At 41.1% G+C, this 18,150-nt stretch overlaps 1 protein-coding gene across 2 annotated transcripts in view; it reads left to right on the top strand.

Moving 5' to 3' along the window:
* Positions 1–18,150, top strand: part of CYTH3 (cytohesin 3) — a 111,083-nt gene that overhangs the window by 73,418 nt on the left and 19,515 nt on the right. For both annotated transcript variants that reach the window (XM_033963716.1, XM_033963717.1), the window contains exons 4-9: positions 692–758; positions 2,452–2,570; positions 6,527–6,607; positions 7,287–7,399; positions 9,123–9,271; positions 12,543–12,654. In XM_033963716.1, the coding sequence (XP_033819607.1) occupies positions 692–758; positions 2,452–2,570; positions 6,527–6,607; positions 7,287–7,399; positions 9,123–9,271; positions 12,543–12,654 (641 nt within the window). The remainder of the gene's footprint in view (positions 1–691; positions 759–2,451; positions 2,571–6,526; positions 6,608–7,286; positions 7,400–9,122; positions 9,272–12,542; positions 12,655–18,150) is intronic.

Here is an 18,150-nt window from a genome sequence, read left to right as displayed (position 1 = left end):
TTTTTTGACTTTTTACTCGCGAGCCTGTGGTTTTAACTCGCGGGTTTAAAGCGGGTTAAAACCACAGGCTCGCGCTGCAGGGAAGGGCGACAAAGGCAGAAGAGTCAGGGCGACTGGTCCTCAGCAGCCGTTTCTTCTTGATCGGCCAGACCAGTCGGTGTTCCTGAATTTTGTTTAGTGAATCGAGGCCAGGGTACTGTGCATGCCGTTTCCCCTCATTTGCATGCGCAGATTGGGTGCAGGAGGAAGGTTAGTGAATTGGGCTGGGGTCGCAAAGTGATTGCAAAGTGGTTGGGACACGATCGATGTCCTTAATGAATCTAGCCCATAATCCTTCCTTGTTTGCTATTCATTTATTTTGTAATATTTTTAGTGTGTGAGGAGTTGTCTGAATGTGCTTTCCTTTTAATTAATTGCAGTTCTTTTCTTCTCTTTTAAAAATTATTTTTATTGCATTTTAAACTGCTGCAATCTTGTTTATAGCTAAACAGTATAAAAATTTTAATAAACTATCAAAGAATTCATGGAAACATTCTTTCTAAAGGATTGATCATCTTAGTTATTTTTGACTTATTTACTCCAGTACAAACAGCACATCAAATTAGAATTGTGTGATGCTGATTAGTTTACAAGAACACAGTAATGGTGTGTGTGTGGTATTTTTTTCATTTCACTGTTTCCCATTTAATAGCAAAACGACACAGCGAAATAAACAAATTGCCATGGGAAGGAAGAAATTCAACATGGATCCTAAAAAGGTAATCTGTTTTATTTAAAGAACATGTTTGGTTGTTGAAATGTAGGGGCCCTTTTACTAAGCATCTTTAAGGTGGGTCCAAGGTGCTGCTGAGCAGCACCATGGGCATGGACAGAGTGGAGGAGTGGCCAGCTGTGACAGCTTGTGGGTCAGTACCGTGCGCTGTCACAACTGCTGATAGCATAGCTGCATGTGATTTCACTTTAAGAGGCGACATTAAATGCAGCTATGCTACTGGCAGTCTGGTAGAGTAGACATATCTTTGGAGGCTAACTCCTGGTAGTCCCCTCCCCCCACCTTGCCCACTTTTCCACACATTCCCAGGTGTTTAGTGTACAAGGTAGGATCAGTCTCTTTCCACTTTTACCCAGATGAAGCACTAGGGTGAAAATCACATATCTGATGCCTAAAGGTAGTCTCACAGTAGTATATGAACATGTCTTGGAGTGGAGCTTGGCATGGGGGGAGGTGAGTCATTTGTGGGGAGATTGGAGGGTAGGAAGTGATCAGGGTGGTTTTGTTGCTTGGGGGAGGTGTGGAGGGTGCTGGTATAGCACCACAGCAGATCATTTACTTGTCTGGGCGACTACATCTATACTATCTGAAAATACATCTATCATGGTACCTGTGTGATAACTGCCCTGCACCTTAAATGCATCCTTTGCCACCTTTGCACTTAACAAGTAAGTTTTGCACTTAAGGTGCAGTAAGTGTTCAAACATACCCTACTTTATTAATTTCTCTTCATTGCCTTTTTGAAGAAATGTAACCATGGCAATGATTACAGTAAGAATGTGGCATAGTGGTTAAAGCTACAGCCTCAGCATCCTGAGGTTGTGGGTTCAAACCCACGCTGTTCCTTGTGACTCTGGGCAAGTCACTTAATTCTCGAGTTGCCCCAGGTATATTAGATAGATTTTGAGCCTTTCGGGATAGACAGGGAAAAATGCTTGAGTACCTGAATAAATTCATTTAACCCATTCTGAATTCCCCTGGGAGAACAGTATAGAAAATCAAATAAATAATGTGAAAAGTTTCAGCCTCTGATAAGCAGAGCTGATATGGTGACATCATAATGCCTCCTTCCATCAATGCCTAAGAGCCAACCTCATCAGTGATGTCACTGTGGCTTCAGTGCCCTATACTTGGCTCACTTTTACTACATTTTGATTTATAGAGTGGTGCAGTGCTTAAAGCAAAAGCCTCAGCACCTTGAGGTTGTGGGTTCAAACCCACACTGCTCTTTGTGTCTCTGGGCAAGTCACTTAATCCCCCCCCCCCCATTGCTTCAAGTACATTAGATAGATTGTGAGCCTGCCAGGACAGACAAGGAAAAATGCTTGAGTTCCTGAATAAATTAATGTAAACTGTTCTGAGCTGTCCTGGGGAAATGATATAGAAAACTGAATAAATAAACACTGTTGATTGCACATAAACAACAGAAATGTTTATTGTTGCAGATTCCATGATGACAATTCTGATGATGCATCATTTAGACAGCATCTGAGCTAGATTGAGCGTTTTAATGCCACTTTATGGATAATAGTGTTTCCTTAGAATTTTGCTCTGCTATTCAGTGAATTATATCCAACCAATTCTCTAAATTGTTTTGAATGTTGCCCACATAGTGCGTTTGTAATGCATCAAGCTGAAATAAATTTGTCTTCCTTTTTTATTTATGTCCTTATTACTAGGGGATTCAGTTTCTTATAGAAAATGACCTTCTACAGAACACCCCTGAAGATATTGCTCAGTTTCTTTACAAAGGTGAAGGACTGAATAAAACTGTCATCGGAGATTATCTAGGAGAAAGGTAATCTGTGAGAAGTAGTTATTTATTTATTATAGGAGTTCTCCTGGTTGAATATATAACATGATCTGTTTTAAAGGACCAGTTCTGTCCTAGTTTAGCTTGCTGTAGTTTGTCATAAAACATTTTCCATATCAGAACCATCCTGAAGATAATTTCCCTTTGTTTGTTTCCATATTTTAATATGATTTGGGGAACTTGCCTTTGTTCAAAGGAAAATACTGCAGATGCAATATACAAAATGCCAAGTCTTTATTAAAGAATGTAATTTTCCTCAATGTGGTCCACCTCTGTGACAAGGGAACAGGGACCCGACACAGTCCGTGTTTCGATTAGCACGCCTTCATCAGGGGGTCCAGATGGTTCGAAAAAATCCAAAACTTGTGGTCAAACGAAGATGCCTTGGAAAGATGCACATCTTGGTTTGACCACAAATTTTGAATTTTTTCAGATGTCATTGTGGCCTACAAAGCAACCATCTGGACCCGCTGATGAAGGTGTGTTAATCGAAACACGGACTGTGTCAGGTCCCTGTTCCTTCATCATAGAGGTGGACCACATTGAGGAAAATTATATTTATTAATAAAGACTTGGCATTTTGCATCACATCTGTAATATTTTCCTTTGGTTTTTGGTTATTTCACATCTACTGCAGTTTTGTTGGATTTTTCTTGCTGTGAACTTGCCTTTGGTTCTATTGCCACTCTGAGCTGTTAGATGGTAGACTGGTTTGATTTCTCATTTCAGCTCCTATACATTAATATTTGTAATGCTGCTATTAATTTATATATTGCTACAAGACGTATGCAGTGCTGTATGGGCACACACATTAATGTCTTTGCTCATGGAGCTTACAGTCAAGACACACAAAGAAAACAATTAAGATATCAGTGAATGTTAAAAGAATAAGAGCTGAAGAGGTTTGGATAATTTCCTAAAAGAGAAATCCTTAGGCCATTATTGAGATGGCTTGGGGATTCCTAGGATAAGCAGCATAAAATCTGTTTTACTATTTGGAATCCATCTAGGTACTTGAGCTGGGTTGGCCACTGTTAGAAATAGGATACTGGGCTTGATGGACTTCTGGTCTGTCCTAGTATGAGTTCTTATGACCATAGGCAAGTTTGTTGAAGGCATTGTGGATGGATCCATAGAGAAGGGAGAAGAGGGGGAATTGAGATGAAGAGATAGGTTTAAATGTGCTGGTTGGCTTGAGAAAGTAGCTTTGAAGAGCCATGTTTGGAATTGATTGAGAGAATCAAAATTGTCACAATGGTGTTTGATATGAAAAGCTCAGAGAGAGAAGTGATAGTTGACTGATAGGCAAATTTGGAAACACGAGCAATAGATAAATGTAAACCACTGTTTTAGCCTTAGAGGTCACTTAGTGGTATATCAAGCATCAGTAAAGATAAGATAAATAAGGATGGAAGTGAGTGGTGAGGGCAGAATGTATGAACAGTGGTATTAATGATTTGAGTCTGTTTCCTGTGAGTTAAACAGCTGTGGACAGTTAGAAACCAGAAAGGCAAGTATAGGGGGGGGCAGTGGAATATTAGGATAGACTTGAATGCCTTAGAGCAGTGGTCTCCAACTCAAACCCTTTGCAGAGCCACATTTTGGGATTTGTAGGAACTTGGAGGACCTCAGAAAAAAATAGTTAATGTCTTATTAAAGAAATGACAGTTTTGCATGAGGTAAAACTCTTAATAGTTTATAAATCTTTCCTTTTGGCTAAGTCTTAATAATAATATTGTCATTTATAGCTAAAGAGACATATGATCAAGAAACTGTTTTATTTTACTTTTGTGATTATGATAAACATACCAAGGGCCTCAAAATAGTACCTGGCGGGCCGTATGTGGCTCCCGGGCTGCGAGTTTGAGACCACTGCCTTAGAGCCTATCAAACTTCAAAATGGGGTTTCTTATTTTCAGATTTCTAGAGTCAATTCAATGTCCCTGAAAAAGAATTGCTGCTGCTGCAGATCCTTCCAAATTTCAGACCATTCCTCAAACCTCACTAGGTCCTTCCTCATGTTTTCCACACCATCAAGGGTGTCTACTGTATTGCAGGCTTTGGTATCTGCAAAGAGGCAAATTTTACCAGTCAGCCTTTCAGCAATATCGCTTACAAAAATGTTCAAAGGAGCAGATCTAAAAACCGAACTTCGAGGCACACCACTGGTAATATCCCTTTCCTCAGAGCAATGCCCATTGACCACTACCCTCTGTTGCCTTCTACTCAATCAGTTCCTGTCTCTAGTGAATCCATGTTTCCTCAGGTCCTATAATCCACTGGATTCTAGAAACATCACTCTTCTTTGTTTTAAAAGCATTCTATTAATTTACTTACTGCAGAAGGTAAACTTACCGGTCTATAGTTCCCTATTTTCACTTTTGTGGAGAGGGACTTCATCTGCTGTATTTCCACTTTTGTGGAGAAGGGACTACATTGGACCTTCTCCAATCCTCCAGTACCACTCCTGACTCAAGAGAAGCATTGAATAAGTCAGCTGTGTGCACCCCCCCTCCCTTCACTTCCCCTGTACCTCTAGATTAAGTTGTTGCTTGCGGCGGTCAATAACATGCTTCTCACGACCCCATCAGCTCTCCCTCTGACTTTACTTCCGGCACCCAGAACTGACATCAGAGGGAGAGCCAATGGGGTCATGAAGAGCATGTTGTTGACCACTGCAAACAACAGGAATAGGAAGAGGCAGGGGATGCGGAGAGAAGGAGGGGTGCCGGCACTCCCACCAACATGGTCCCCGGGGCAGATCTCCCCCCTCACTACTCCACTGCCTCCAGAATTTCCCTAAGTTCCCTCAGTACCCTCAGATGTACTCCATCTGGCTCCATTGCTTTATCCACCTTTAGTTTAGCAAGCTCTTCTTGAACACAATCCTTTGAAAATCAATCTACCACACCTCCAATCTTATTTACTTTTGTTTTCTGCATTCCCATGCCCAATTCTATATATGGCGTTAAGTGCAATTCTATAAATGTTAGGCGTACCATATTATGCCAGGGTTTTCTTGGCCTAAAGGCCTGTGCCTAAGTCAAAAACAGGCAGCTAACTCAAAAACACACCTATAGCTTACCCCTAACCATACCCACTTTTGATCACATGCTTTGGACTAGGCACCTACTTTTTATATTAGAATTGTGTTTTTTTGAATTAGACACCTAACTTTCAATTAAGTCCAATTAACAGCAGTTATGCGGTGTTAAGTGCCAATTATAGGTGCTATTTAAGCCTTTCAATTAAGTTAGGTACCTAGATTGGCTAGGCATCTAACTTTAGGTGTCTCTTATAGAATCAGGGTCTAAGTGCATGATAGAAACCTTCAAGATCATGAAGGGCATAGAAAGAGTGGACAGGGACAGATTTTTCAAATTACGGGGAACCACAAGCACAAGGGGGCACTCGGAGAAATTGAAAGGAGAAAGGTTTAGAACAAACGCCAGGAAGTTCTTTTTCACTCAGAGGGTGGTGGATACATGGAACGCGCTACTGGAGGATGTGATAAGCAGAAGCTCACTACAGGGCTTCAAAGAGGGTCTGGACAGGTACCTGGAGGACAAAGGGATTGAGGGGTACAGATAGGAGTAGAGGTAAGTTATAGGGATAGAATTAGAGGATTAGAGGCAGTTACAAAATTAGTCATGGACACTGTTCAGGCAATTAGGCCTGATGGGCCGCCGCGGGAGCGGACCACTGGGCAGGATGGACCTCTGGTCTGACTCAGCGGAGGCAACTTCTTATGTTCTTATGTATTAAGGTGCCTAAATTGAGGTACAAATTAATGGAATTGCCCCTATATAACTTTAAAATGGCTGAAGCTTAATAATTGCTGACCAGTGTCTCATATCTTATGTTTGGTTTTGTATCAGTTTATGATAGGTTTACTTTTGGTATAATGGACTTTCTGTAACTGAGTCTATTTTTTTTCATAGAGATGAATTTAATATTAAAGTTCTTCAGGCTTTTGTTGAGCTCCATGAATTTGCTGACTTGAACCTTGTTCAAGCATTAAGGTAAGCACATTCTGTATAAAACAGAGCTTCAGTTGATTTAACTTCTTTCCAACAGCTTTAATCAGAATGCATTCAACTTATTGAATGGTAAAACAAGTGAAGAGGTTTTGTTAGAACTATTTCTCTGATGTCATTGTTAATGCTTTGGGTAAATTAAAGCAATTAAAACCATACTGATTTGACCTAGCAGTGTTGATGTTGGCAGTATAAAAATGAATTTCTCAAGGGACAGGAAGCCTGTGGCTCCCCCAAGTGTTAGAGGCACTTCTTGAAGATGTGGAATCTTTATATGCAATCCTTGACCCCACTTGGGAGAAGTTTAATTCTAAATTCTTTATGATGCGGTGTGGTTTGGACTTGACTTGTATGGTTGTGCTGTATTTTTGGTAGGAGAATAACAGGAGGGAAAGGGTTCAAGATTTAGAATTCTAGAGGGCCATAAGATCCAAGGCCTTCTGGAAGAGGTGGTTGTTGATATAGAAAGAGATCAGGGTAGGAAGGGGAGGGAAAGGAGATTTATTTAGGTGAAGTGGGAGGGATCAGGAATAGAGGATATTTTATTGTTCAATGATGCATACTTTATTTGTAAGTCATTTCACTACAGCTAAAAAATGTTTTTAAAGTTTTCACAGTAAAATACTACAAAAAATGTAATTACTCCTGCCATTTGTCTCTTCAGACAGTTCTTATGGAGTTTCAGGCTTCCGGGTGAGGCTCAGAAAATTGACCGAATGATGGAAGCTTTTGCCTCACGCTACTGTCTTTGTAACCCTGGAGTTTTCCAGTCTACAGGTTAGTCTTGGTTAGAAATTAATTGTATGGGTTTTTAGATTAGTTAATGGTTTAGTAAAGGGAAATGAAACCTGCAAGTCTTTGTCTATTTACTGAAGGCAGGATTTCTATGGAAAATCCAACAGTGACTAATACCAATACATTTGGAACAAATGCTATATAAGGTGAAAACCAAAACTGTGAGCTACTGACATGCTTGCATCCCTCCAACATTTCTCAGTCTCTTTCTGACTCATATATTTATTTTAAGATTATGTATGTTAAAAACTGTGAAGCCTTAGCCAGTTAGATAGGTTTGTTATACTGCACACAGAACCATAAGTAGCTGTGGTTTTGACATCAGCAAGATAGAGAACACATGGAGGTACTTCTGTGAAACACAACTGCTTGCTGACAGGCTCCATCCCTCACAAAGCAGCACTTCCACAAGTTCAATAGTGCAATTTCTCTCTAAGCAATATTACTATAACAGCAAACTGCAGGTACAGCGACCAGACAACTGTTTCTCACTGTAAGTCATAAATATCCTATGCTGAAAATGAGGTGAATTGAAGGGCAGTTAACTTATTTGGGCCACTTAAAGATCTCTAAAACCATGACAGATAGAGGCACAGTTCCAAGATCCCACTATCTTTAGATACCATTTCTGCTTTCGTCAATAAATGTTCTGTTTATAAGATTATGTTCTTCAGCTCATATGTTGCATCTTAATTCATTGATGTTTTAAGTTTCTATTTATTAAACATAAAATAAAACAGTAAACTTTGGTATAGTCAAGTACCAAGCTGATATTTCTCTGTTCCTCTTATCTTGCTGACTGGTCATTACTTATTTATAGGGTGCTATCTGAAGTCACAGTGCCCTATATTCTGTGGCCCCTCAGTATCTCTCCTCTCTTGTCTCTCCTTATACACTTCCTCGAGAACTCCGTTCCTCAGACAGATTGCTTTTATCTGTACCCTTCTCTTCTACTTCCAATTCCACACTTTGTTCCTTTCATCTCACCACCCCGTATGCCTGGAAAAAACTACCTGAGTCTGTCTGCCACACCCCTTCCCTTGTTCAAAAGTAAACTGAAAACCCACCTTTTTGAGACAGCCTTCAACTCGTAACCCTCCTCCCCCTGCCCTCTGCTCACCAACCTAGCCAGCAGTTTAACCATCCCCTCTAACTGTAACCCCTAACATGGCATCCTGTTTGTCTTGATTGTTTAGATTGTAAGCTCTTTTGAGAAGAGACTGTTTCCTTTGTGACTCTGTACAGGGCTGCATAAGTAGACAAAATAGATTGTGTGTTCAAAGAGCACAGACAGTAGACTAGGGCAAATATCAGATCTCTAACCCAAAGAGCTTGCTATTTAGCTGTAGTGAGATGGAATGTACAAGACATCTATCACCAATCAGGTATGTACTAAGGAAGCCCTACCTTGGGTTACCTCTGCTACTACTTAAAATCCACATTGGTGGATTTTGAATTTCTGCTTCTTTGCAAATAAAGGTTTTTAAATAGTACAATTCCAGTCTGATAAATCTCTCTTACTAATGGTCATTTCAGCATAACACATTTTAACCTAATTTATTTTCTAAAGGTATAATTTGCAGCAATAAAGTCACAAGAGACCTTCTTGTTTTTTTAGGCAATAACTTATTTGGCAGCTTTTTCTCCTATTTGAACATTTTTTTACACCATTGTTTTCAATTCTCTTTCTTTTTATTTTTTTAAGACACATGCTATGTTCTGTCATTTGCAATCATTATGCTCAATACCAGTTTGCACAATCCCAATGTGAGAGATAAACCAACAGTGGAGAGGTTTATATCGATGAATCGTGGCATTAATGATGGTGGAGACCTTCCGGAGGAACTGCTAAGGGTAAATTGTGAAATGGACCTGACGCAAAGGACACACTAATGAACTATGAATTTATTAGATGTCAAGAGGGTGTGATATTAGATCTAAAAAAGTGATGGTATTGGATGCTTGAAATAGCCTCCCAGGGGATGTGGTGGAGATATAAACAACAGAATTCAAGAAGGCCTAAGAGAAAAGCACAGAGGAAACTTAGGGCTAGATTCACTAAGCAAACCGATCGTGTACCGATCGGTTTGCGTTCACTTTCCGACTACGGCTCGATTCACTAACCTTCCTCCAGACCCCATCCACACCTGATCCATCTGCACATGCAAATGAGTAAAAAGGCATGTAAATTTCTTAAGGCATCGATTCATGAAACCATTTCGTCCAAACCGACTGGCCTTTCCGATCCAAAAAGTTTCGACTGCTGAGGACCCAGTCGCTTTACATCCTCGCTGACTATTCCTGCCTAGCAACTGCCGCGTGTATGTTAAGAGCCCCTATTAAAAATATATATCTACCCCGCAAAAAATCCAAAATATATCTAAACTTTAAATATATCTAAACTTTCATGTACATAAGCGTTAGAAATATTTTTTAATATTTTTTTTGAATGCACATAGTGAGCACGGGAGTGAATCTTGGATTTGTAATGCACATGGCGAGAAAATCACGGATTAACCCCATGCTCTCCTTGCACATTGTATATTTCATATATCAATGCCAAATTTAAAAAAAAATAAAAAATAACTTTTAAGGGCCAGCTATCCCTCTCCCCCTTCCTTCCAGCTAGATTGTCACGTGCATCTGATGTCACAGGGTCGCCTTTGGTTGCTTCGTGCTTCATGGCAGAAAGAGCCGCACAGCCTCCTGGGATTCTTAGGCTGTATATAACAGCACGTGATCCCAACGCATTCAACTGCTGTTAACTATTGTGCCTTCTAGCTACTTAATAGTTTTTATTTTCCTGAGAGAAATGGATGGCGTTCTTCGGCTACGCTATCTGCTTCTTGTGGAATATGAGTATGCCAAGGAGAGGTTGGTAAAAACTACAGTTCTTATTTTTATGACATCAATGCTTTGCGGTAGGCGCATTCGGAGCCCGCCAATGATGTCCGCTATTAAACCCCGCCCCATTTCTACGCAGGGAAGTCCTAAAGAGCTAGTGCATGCGTTATGTGCTTCAAAACCAACAAGGATACAATGCGCACACGCATCGTCAATGTTACAGCGAGATGTGTGTGCGAATGGGGGCATTTTTACAATTTGATCATTTGCATGGACAAACTTTACTGAATCGATCGGCCAGAATAACTTGGAAATGGATAGGACACGAATCGGAGCGATTTGTGGACTTTAGTGAATCTAGCTCTTAGTTGTGAAGAAAGGAAAACTAGAGATTGTGTGTGTGTGTGTGAGGGGGGGGGATGGGGGGTCTGGCATTGAGACGAAGTAAATTGGAGAGACTAGATGGGCATTTATTTGTGGTTCTTATTTACTATTATGCTTGGTTTTCAAGACGGCTTGTTACAATAGTGTGATACTTCTATAATATTAATGTAGAGGATCTTTATTTTATTACCAGAAGCTAAATTAATAGTAGTAGTGAGTCTTTAAAATATCAACTTATTCGTAGATCTCATTTCTTTTTTGCCAAGTATGTTTGACCTTTTTTGGCATTGTTCTTATGTTTAAGAAACATTTTTTTTCCTCCATGCACTGGGCATCAGTTTGTGCTATAGTCATGCTTTTCATATACCATTCTGATGCCTGACCAGAGGTCTTATATGGACCACCACAGCAGCATCTCAATTCAGAACAGTGAGAGGGACATGGGAGAAGAAAACTGTAAACAGTTTTAAGCAATATTGCCTGTCTTGAAATGAAATAAACAAGAAAATGGGAAAATCTTTAAGTTTTTATTTGACTGCCAGCAAAGTCTCACAATATTGCTGCTTCTCTAGCAAGTATGCTGAATGTTTTTATGCCTGTGTATGAGGCAGTTTGAGAACAGCTTCCAAAGCCATTTCCTTGGATAAATTGTCATAAAATCCTCTCCTTCATTTCCTGGTAAGCCACTAACAGTATGCTTATTGTTTCACAGTGTTTAAAAGTATTTAAGGGAGGCATTCTCTGAGGTATGTTTTGGGCGTGAAAGGAAAACAATATGGCCCAGATTCTCTAACTGGCACCAATTTTTTTTTAGACGCTAGTAGGCGCCCAGGCTCAGAAAAAAAAGCAGTTTAAACAATGTTTTTAACTGAGTTTCAAGGCACCTGCTAGTGCCTAAAAAAAATCTGTACCAGAATCATGCCTACATAGGTGCTTTAGGCTGGCTAATGCCCAAAGTGGCATTAAGTGGCGTAAAGCGCCTACAGAGGCACAGTTCACATCAAAGGTAGGTGCTGGAAATGTAGGCCTGGAAAACTGGCCTACATTTCTGGTGCTTACCTTTGCTAGAAGTGCAATTCTGTATCCAGTACCGTCACATGATTTGACATGCAATCGGCAGCTGCTTTTAAGGCGGCCGCCTACAGTGGCGTCAGGTACAGAATCCGGGCTTTTGTGTTTTCAAATTTATGCACACTGCAGGCAAGGGGGTAATTTTTATAACAGTGCAACAAAAAATTTTCAATAATGTACCTTCTTTATAAAGACAACTTAGGCACCTATGTGCTTTTATATAGTAGAAACCTAAAATTCTTAGTAGTGCACAAATGACTTAGGGCCTCTTCTATAAACTGCGCTAGCGGTTTTAGCACGGGGAGCCACGCTGCTCCTGACGCTCATGAACGGTGGGAGCAGTGCAGGCCATTCAGTGCGGCTCCCTGTGCTAAAACCGCTTGCACAGTTTAGTAGACGAGGGGGGTTAGGGTTTTATGAAAAATTATTGACACTAAGGGTGCCTTGATCCAAAAAAGTTTGGAAACCACTGGGTTTCTTACTGGGTGATTTACTTACAGTGGGAATAATTTAAACAGTCATGGGTGCTTTTCTCCTGTGCAATTTTATAAGAACTATGCTAGGCTTATAAAACACCTGGAAAATGTTTATAATATTACTTTCATGTTTCATTTAAATTTTACCTATGTGTGCATTTATAGATACTTTTTCACCCATGGTAGTTTTCAATTGGAAAACACGAGCATGCTTTCCCATTTGGAAATTACAGGGTAACCCCTGCATTTTACACCTAGGCAAGAAGTTCCAAACTTGGCCCCCTGTATATATTTAGATATTTCATTGTCTCTGTACTAGACCACTGAAGATCATTCTTTTTGTCTTACAGAATTTATATGAAAGTATTAAAAATGAACCATTTAAAATTCCAGAAGATGATGGGAATGACTTAACACATACGTTCTTTAATCCTGACAGAGAAGGCTGGCTTTTGAAACTAGGTCAGTAGGGTATTTGACTTTGCATGGTGACCATTATTCTGCACCTTTTGCTTTTCATCTGTGAACAGCAGCTTTTCTGGGAGCTACTTGGGAGCAGGGCACAGGACTTTAAAATGGCATACCTTTCTTTAAATGTTGTGTACTATATTTTGTTTTAATACAACTAAGCAGCTGTGTACAAAAGATCCTGGTGGCACACATCCATTAAAATGAAGGCATGCAAGTGTCTGCATTTTAGGGGCATAGTGCTACTATTTCTACTAAAAGGAATGAAAATAATGAAGCAATAAGGATCAAGGGTACTTTACCTATTCATTCTGTAAATTTTGTACCCTGAGGAATTGCTTCCTACCGAGCTTCTAGAGGTGAGATAATGTACTCTATTGACGCAATCTCATCTAGGAGCATGCATAACTTTTTTGAAGCAATAATTTATTACTACAATCTGTTATAATTGTGCTTGTATACCAGAATTTGAAATCTGAATGATTCTTAACAGAAACTTGAATTTAACATCTTCCAGATTAAAGAAAACTTAAGTTTGAGAGATAAGCAATAAAGTTAGAAGTCTTTATTTTATTTTATTTTTTTATTTATGTGGTGTTGGTCATAATGAACTAATAGTAACACCTACATGAAGTCCATTATAGAAAGCTGTAAATTAGGTTAAGCTCAGTTTTCTGCACAAGCAGCAATGTGTATCTCCAAATGGTAAAATTTTCTGTATGTCTTTTATTTTTCATATTATTTGAGTTTTGATTGGTTTGGTTTTTGGCTATGATTTTTAATAAGTGGTTTAAATGTACCTTCTTGTTTTCCTTATGGCCTATGACCTATCACCTTTCTGTTCTGTGACTGGCTGTCTCTGCTTATTCTGCATTAGGAGGTATGTACCTAATGATTTCCAGCCTCCATCTTGTTCAGTTGGTCAGTTTTCTTTTTCTTTCTCTTCCAGTTTTATTGTGGTGCTGTTCTGTCATTTTGATTTCTTTCTCTAAAGCTGTAGTCACAAGATTTTGGGATGCTTTTGCAAAAATGAGAAACTGCCGCATACTGTGGGATGTGATAGCTTTATATAGGACCAGAATAATAACAAGCTAAAGATGGTGATGGGTTTGTGAGACTACAGATGTCCCATCTTTATCTTCTTGTGTGTACTTGTGATTTAAAATGTGTTTTTCTAGTTTGTTTTGTTTTAATAAGAATTATTAGGTTACTTGATCTTGTCAATTGTCAACTTCTTTTGTTGTCTATTGTAATATTTTTGTGCTTGAGTTTTCTAATATTAGTTTGTTAAAGCCTAGCGTTCTTGGTAGGCATGTACATAATTGAGAGTTAAATTCCATAAGTGAAAAGCTTCAGCATTCTGTATACCATGAAGAAAATCTCACTTTGATTCCTGCACCTCAAATCAAAAGGATCAGGAATTGATGCAAAAGCAGTGATTACAGCCATAATGAAATGTTGCCTCCCCATTGGCAGGCCCAGTGGCACACCCAAAGTGAGCTATATATCGGTGGAATATCGGGAAAGTAGATAGGAATCAAAAATGGGGGGGAGGGAGACTCATTTGACACATTTTAAAGATTTTAGCATTTTGATATGAGGCTTGCTTATTTTCACTATATCAGGGGTAGGGAACTCCGGTCCTCGAGAGCTGTATTCCAGTTGGGTTTTCAGGATTTCCCCAATTAATATGCCTGAGATCTGTTTGCATGCACTGCTTTCAATGCATATTCATTGGGGAAATCCTGAAAACCCGACTGGAATACGGCTTTCGAGGACCGGAGTTCCCTACCCCTCCACTATATAAAGCAGTAATTGGGTTTAATAAAGCAGGTTCTGAGGCACTGGGAGTCTGAGGAATTTAACTATCCAATACAAGATCATATGCTATTAGAAAGCATTTATTAAATATTGTTTCACATTGCTCTGTGGGAAGTACTTTATTAAGGTGCATTAGGTTCTTGTGATAGATTAAAATGAGCTGCTGCATTGCAGAGTATGCAAATGCATACTAAACAGCTCATTACTATGTAAATAAAATAACACAGCTTTCGTTAAAAACTGATTCCTGGAAAAGAGACTGATTGGGGAGGGGGCTTCGGGATGGAGCTTGACTTAGGGTGGCTTACAGAGAGAGGAGTCTTTGTCAGAGTAGTATCTGTGAATTGAGGGGGGTGTTGTGGTGGCTCAGAATATCACCCACAGACCCCTTTAAGAAGCACCTGGGAGCATCGGACTGTGACTTTGTGGCCTGATGCTCCCAGGCACTATGCATGGTGTAGCTTTCGAGCTATGTTGTCTCATATACCATGGGAGTAACTAAGCTGCCTATGATAAATTAAGGTGCAGCCAAAGCCCAACTTTTATAGCATCTTAACTATTCTTATGGCATAACTACAAAAGAAACTAAATTGAGTATGATAAGGGTCCCTTCATTGCCCAAGCATTACAATTGTGTATGTACTGATACTAAAAAAAAAAAAAAAAGTTATTAAAAATGTCTTCAAGGTGAGCATAAATTTATTAAGCAAGAAATCAGATGGGAAGAATGTTGCTTTTTGGGATGATGTTTTCTCAAACTAAGGGGGTAATTGTATAACAGAATGAAGCTGCCTGTTTGTGTGGCAGATACACATAAGTTACATCAGTTTCTATATAGTTCCCCTTTTGAAATTACCCCACAGGAAGTACACACACACATTTATACTGTATCTGCTCTGAGGCATTCCTAAATTTTCTGTTTGTTTTTATGGTCATATGAGAGTATGGCATATAAAAATACATAAGTGCAAATTGCACTCAAGCCTTTTAGAAGAGGCCATCTCTGCATGTATAAAATGCTGCATTACTGTAGATATTCCTTTTTGAAAATTATCTTTAAAATGCCACATTTGTGATATTTGTTTTAGTTTATTGCTTTACCGCCCTTCAATGTGTATCAGCAGAGTGGTTGAACTGAAACAGCTTTATGAACAGACGACTGTTGTGGCTGCAGAAGAGGGGATGTTGAAGTGCTGATATGTTCCTGTTTCAGGAGGAAATGGAAAGTTGACTCCCAGATGCTGGAATCAGGAGACAGTCTGTGATTGACAGTTGCCCAGGCTTGATGGGCCCCATCACAGAATTTTTTAAATGGGGAATCATGCTAAATTATCATTCACTTCCAGTTCAAATTAAGCTCTTGTGTTTACAGAAACCTGAAATATTGAAATGACCTGCGAGTTCTGCGGAGTCCTAAGGAATTGTTTTTGTATATCATGGGCAGTACATTATGTAAGCTCCATCAGCCTTTTATTGTTTGGTTGTTGCGGAACAAAATTCAAGTGTACATTTTGAAACCTGTACTGGAAAAGATGCCAACAGTCTGCAGAGAGATATCTCATGGATCTGGATAGTGATTTTTCTTTTGAAATATTCCTTGTTGCTTGCTTTACATTAGTTTTCTTGTACTATTCTTTATCCCAGGACAAGCAGGCAGGTATTCTCACTAATGGGTGACGTGATCCAATGGATCCAATGCGGACGCTTCTTTGAAGAAAACTCGAAGTTTCGAGTTGCCCGCATCACACATGCGCAAATGCCTTCCCGCCCGATGCACTGGGCGTGTCTCCTCAGTTCTTACTTTTCCGCGGAGCCAAGAAGTCCGTCTTCGACTCTCTGCGCAAAGTTTTCTTCACTTGTGCCTTCTAAGTCCGCGGTTTTGGTTTTAATTGATCTTAACGCTGATTTTCGTCGTGTTTTATTGTTTTACAAAAAAAAAAATTTCTTTGTTCCGTTCGACCGGGCAGGCCATGTGGCCGCAGCCCCTCGGCTTTGATCTTGCGGCGGAGCTTTTTCGGCCTATGTCCCGGCCTCTCACTGGTTTTAAAAAATGTGCCAAGTGCCAGCGCGTGATTTCGCTAACGGACCCTCATCGACGCTGTCTTCGGTGTCTCGGGCCTGAACATCTCCCGAAATTGTGCCGGCCTTGCTCCACACTCACCGCACGTGCTTTCAAGCGCCTTTGCGTTCTGTGGGAATCGCTGTTCATGGAGTCCTCGACGGAGCTGTCGACCACGAAGGGACCTTCGCATTTGACACCATCTGCTACTCCACAGCCTACCACCTCCAGTGCCTCAGTGGGGAACACACTCTCAACAGGGAGCAGAGTCTTTGCAAGTGTCTGGTCTGGCAACAATGCATGCATCGCAAGGAGCAGAGTCTTTGCCCATGCCTCCATTGGAACCGATGCACTCGATGCAAGGAGCAGAGTCTTTGCGAGTGCCTCCATTGGAGCCGATTCACTCGATGCAAGGAGCAGAGTCCTTGCGAGTGCCTCCATTGGAACCGATCACCTCGACGGGGTTCGAGCCTCTACGGCAACCACCCCTGCTTCGATCGACCGCTTCCAGCCCCATCCGCTACCTGGGGGCCTCAGCGAAGACCTCTCGACACAGTCCGCATCACCGATCGAGGCACTCCTTGAGGCACTCGTCCAGGCAGGCCTCGCCTCATTGGAAACAAGCATACCTGGAGTATTTGCCACCGACTACTACTCCTCCACCGATGCCAGAACTCGAGGACACGATGGGATCTTTCTCACCTTCTAGATCCCTGTCCCCAATGGATCTGGAGGCCTCAACCTTATCGAGCCCGTCCCGAGGCCCTGCAACAGCCAACCAATTGTCCTTCTCCTCGTTCCTGCGACAGATGGCTGATGACATGGACATCCCCCTGGATACGGGGTCCAAATTCTCAAAAGAATACCTCGAGACTATGCGCCTCCCTCAACCACCTGCGGAGTCCCTCAAGCTTCCCTTACACAAGCTGCTGGACCAGACCTTCACACGATGCCTCAAGACACCTTATTCGATCCCCGCAGTGCCGAGTAAATTGGACACCAGAAACTGCACTGTCCACCGTAAGGGGTTTGACGGCTCGCAGCTCTCCCACCAATCCCTTTTGGTGGAGTCCTCACTGAAGCGGTCCCATCCCCCCCAGGTCTACGCCTCTGTCCCACCTGGTAGAGAGGGAAAGACCATGGACTGGTTCGACAGGAGAGTTTACCAGAACTCCATGATGGCCTCGAGAGTTCTGAATTACAACTTCCACTTCACAACATATCTGGAATTTCTTTTGTCCGTACTCCAGGAGTTTATGCCCTACGTGGATCCTAGGGCTCAGTTCGAGTACCAGGAGGCATTGGCCTCGTTATCCCAACTCCAGGTACAGCTTATGCAATCCTCCTACGATGCCTTCGAGCTTGCGGCTCGGGCCGCAGCATGTTCGGTCGCTATGCGCCGGCTGGAATGGCTGTGGACCATCGACATGGACCCCCAACCTCCAGGACAGGCTTGCCAATGTTCCATGCACCGGCTTCGACCTCTTTGATGAGCCCATCGAGGCGGTAACCAAGAAGCTCTCGGACCATGAGAAGTCCTTCCAGTCCATCCTGCGTCTGAAGCCCAGGCCTGCTCATAGAAACATAGAAACATAGAAGATGACGGCAGA

This window comes from Geotrypetes seraphini, chromosome 11, assembly GCF_902459505.1.
Source record: "Geotrypetes seraphini chromosome 11, aGeoSer1.1, whole genome shotgun sequence".
NCBI lineage: Eukaryota > Metazoa > Chordata > Amphibia > Gymnophiona > Dermophiidae > Geotrypetes > Geotrypetes seraphini.
The sequence above is the reverse complement of the archived record's forward strand: the minus strand, read 5'-3'. Positions and strand labels throughout refer to the sequence as shown.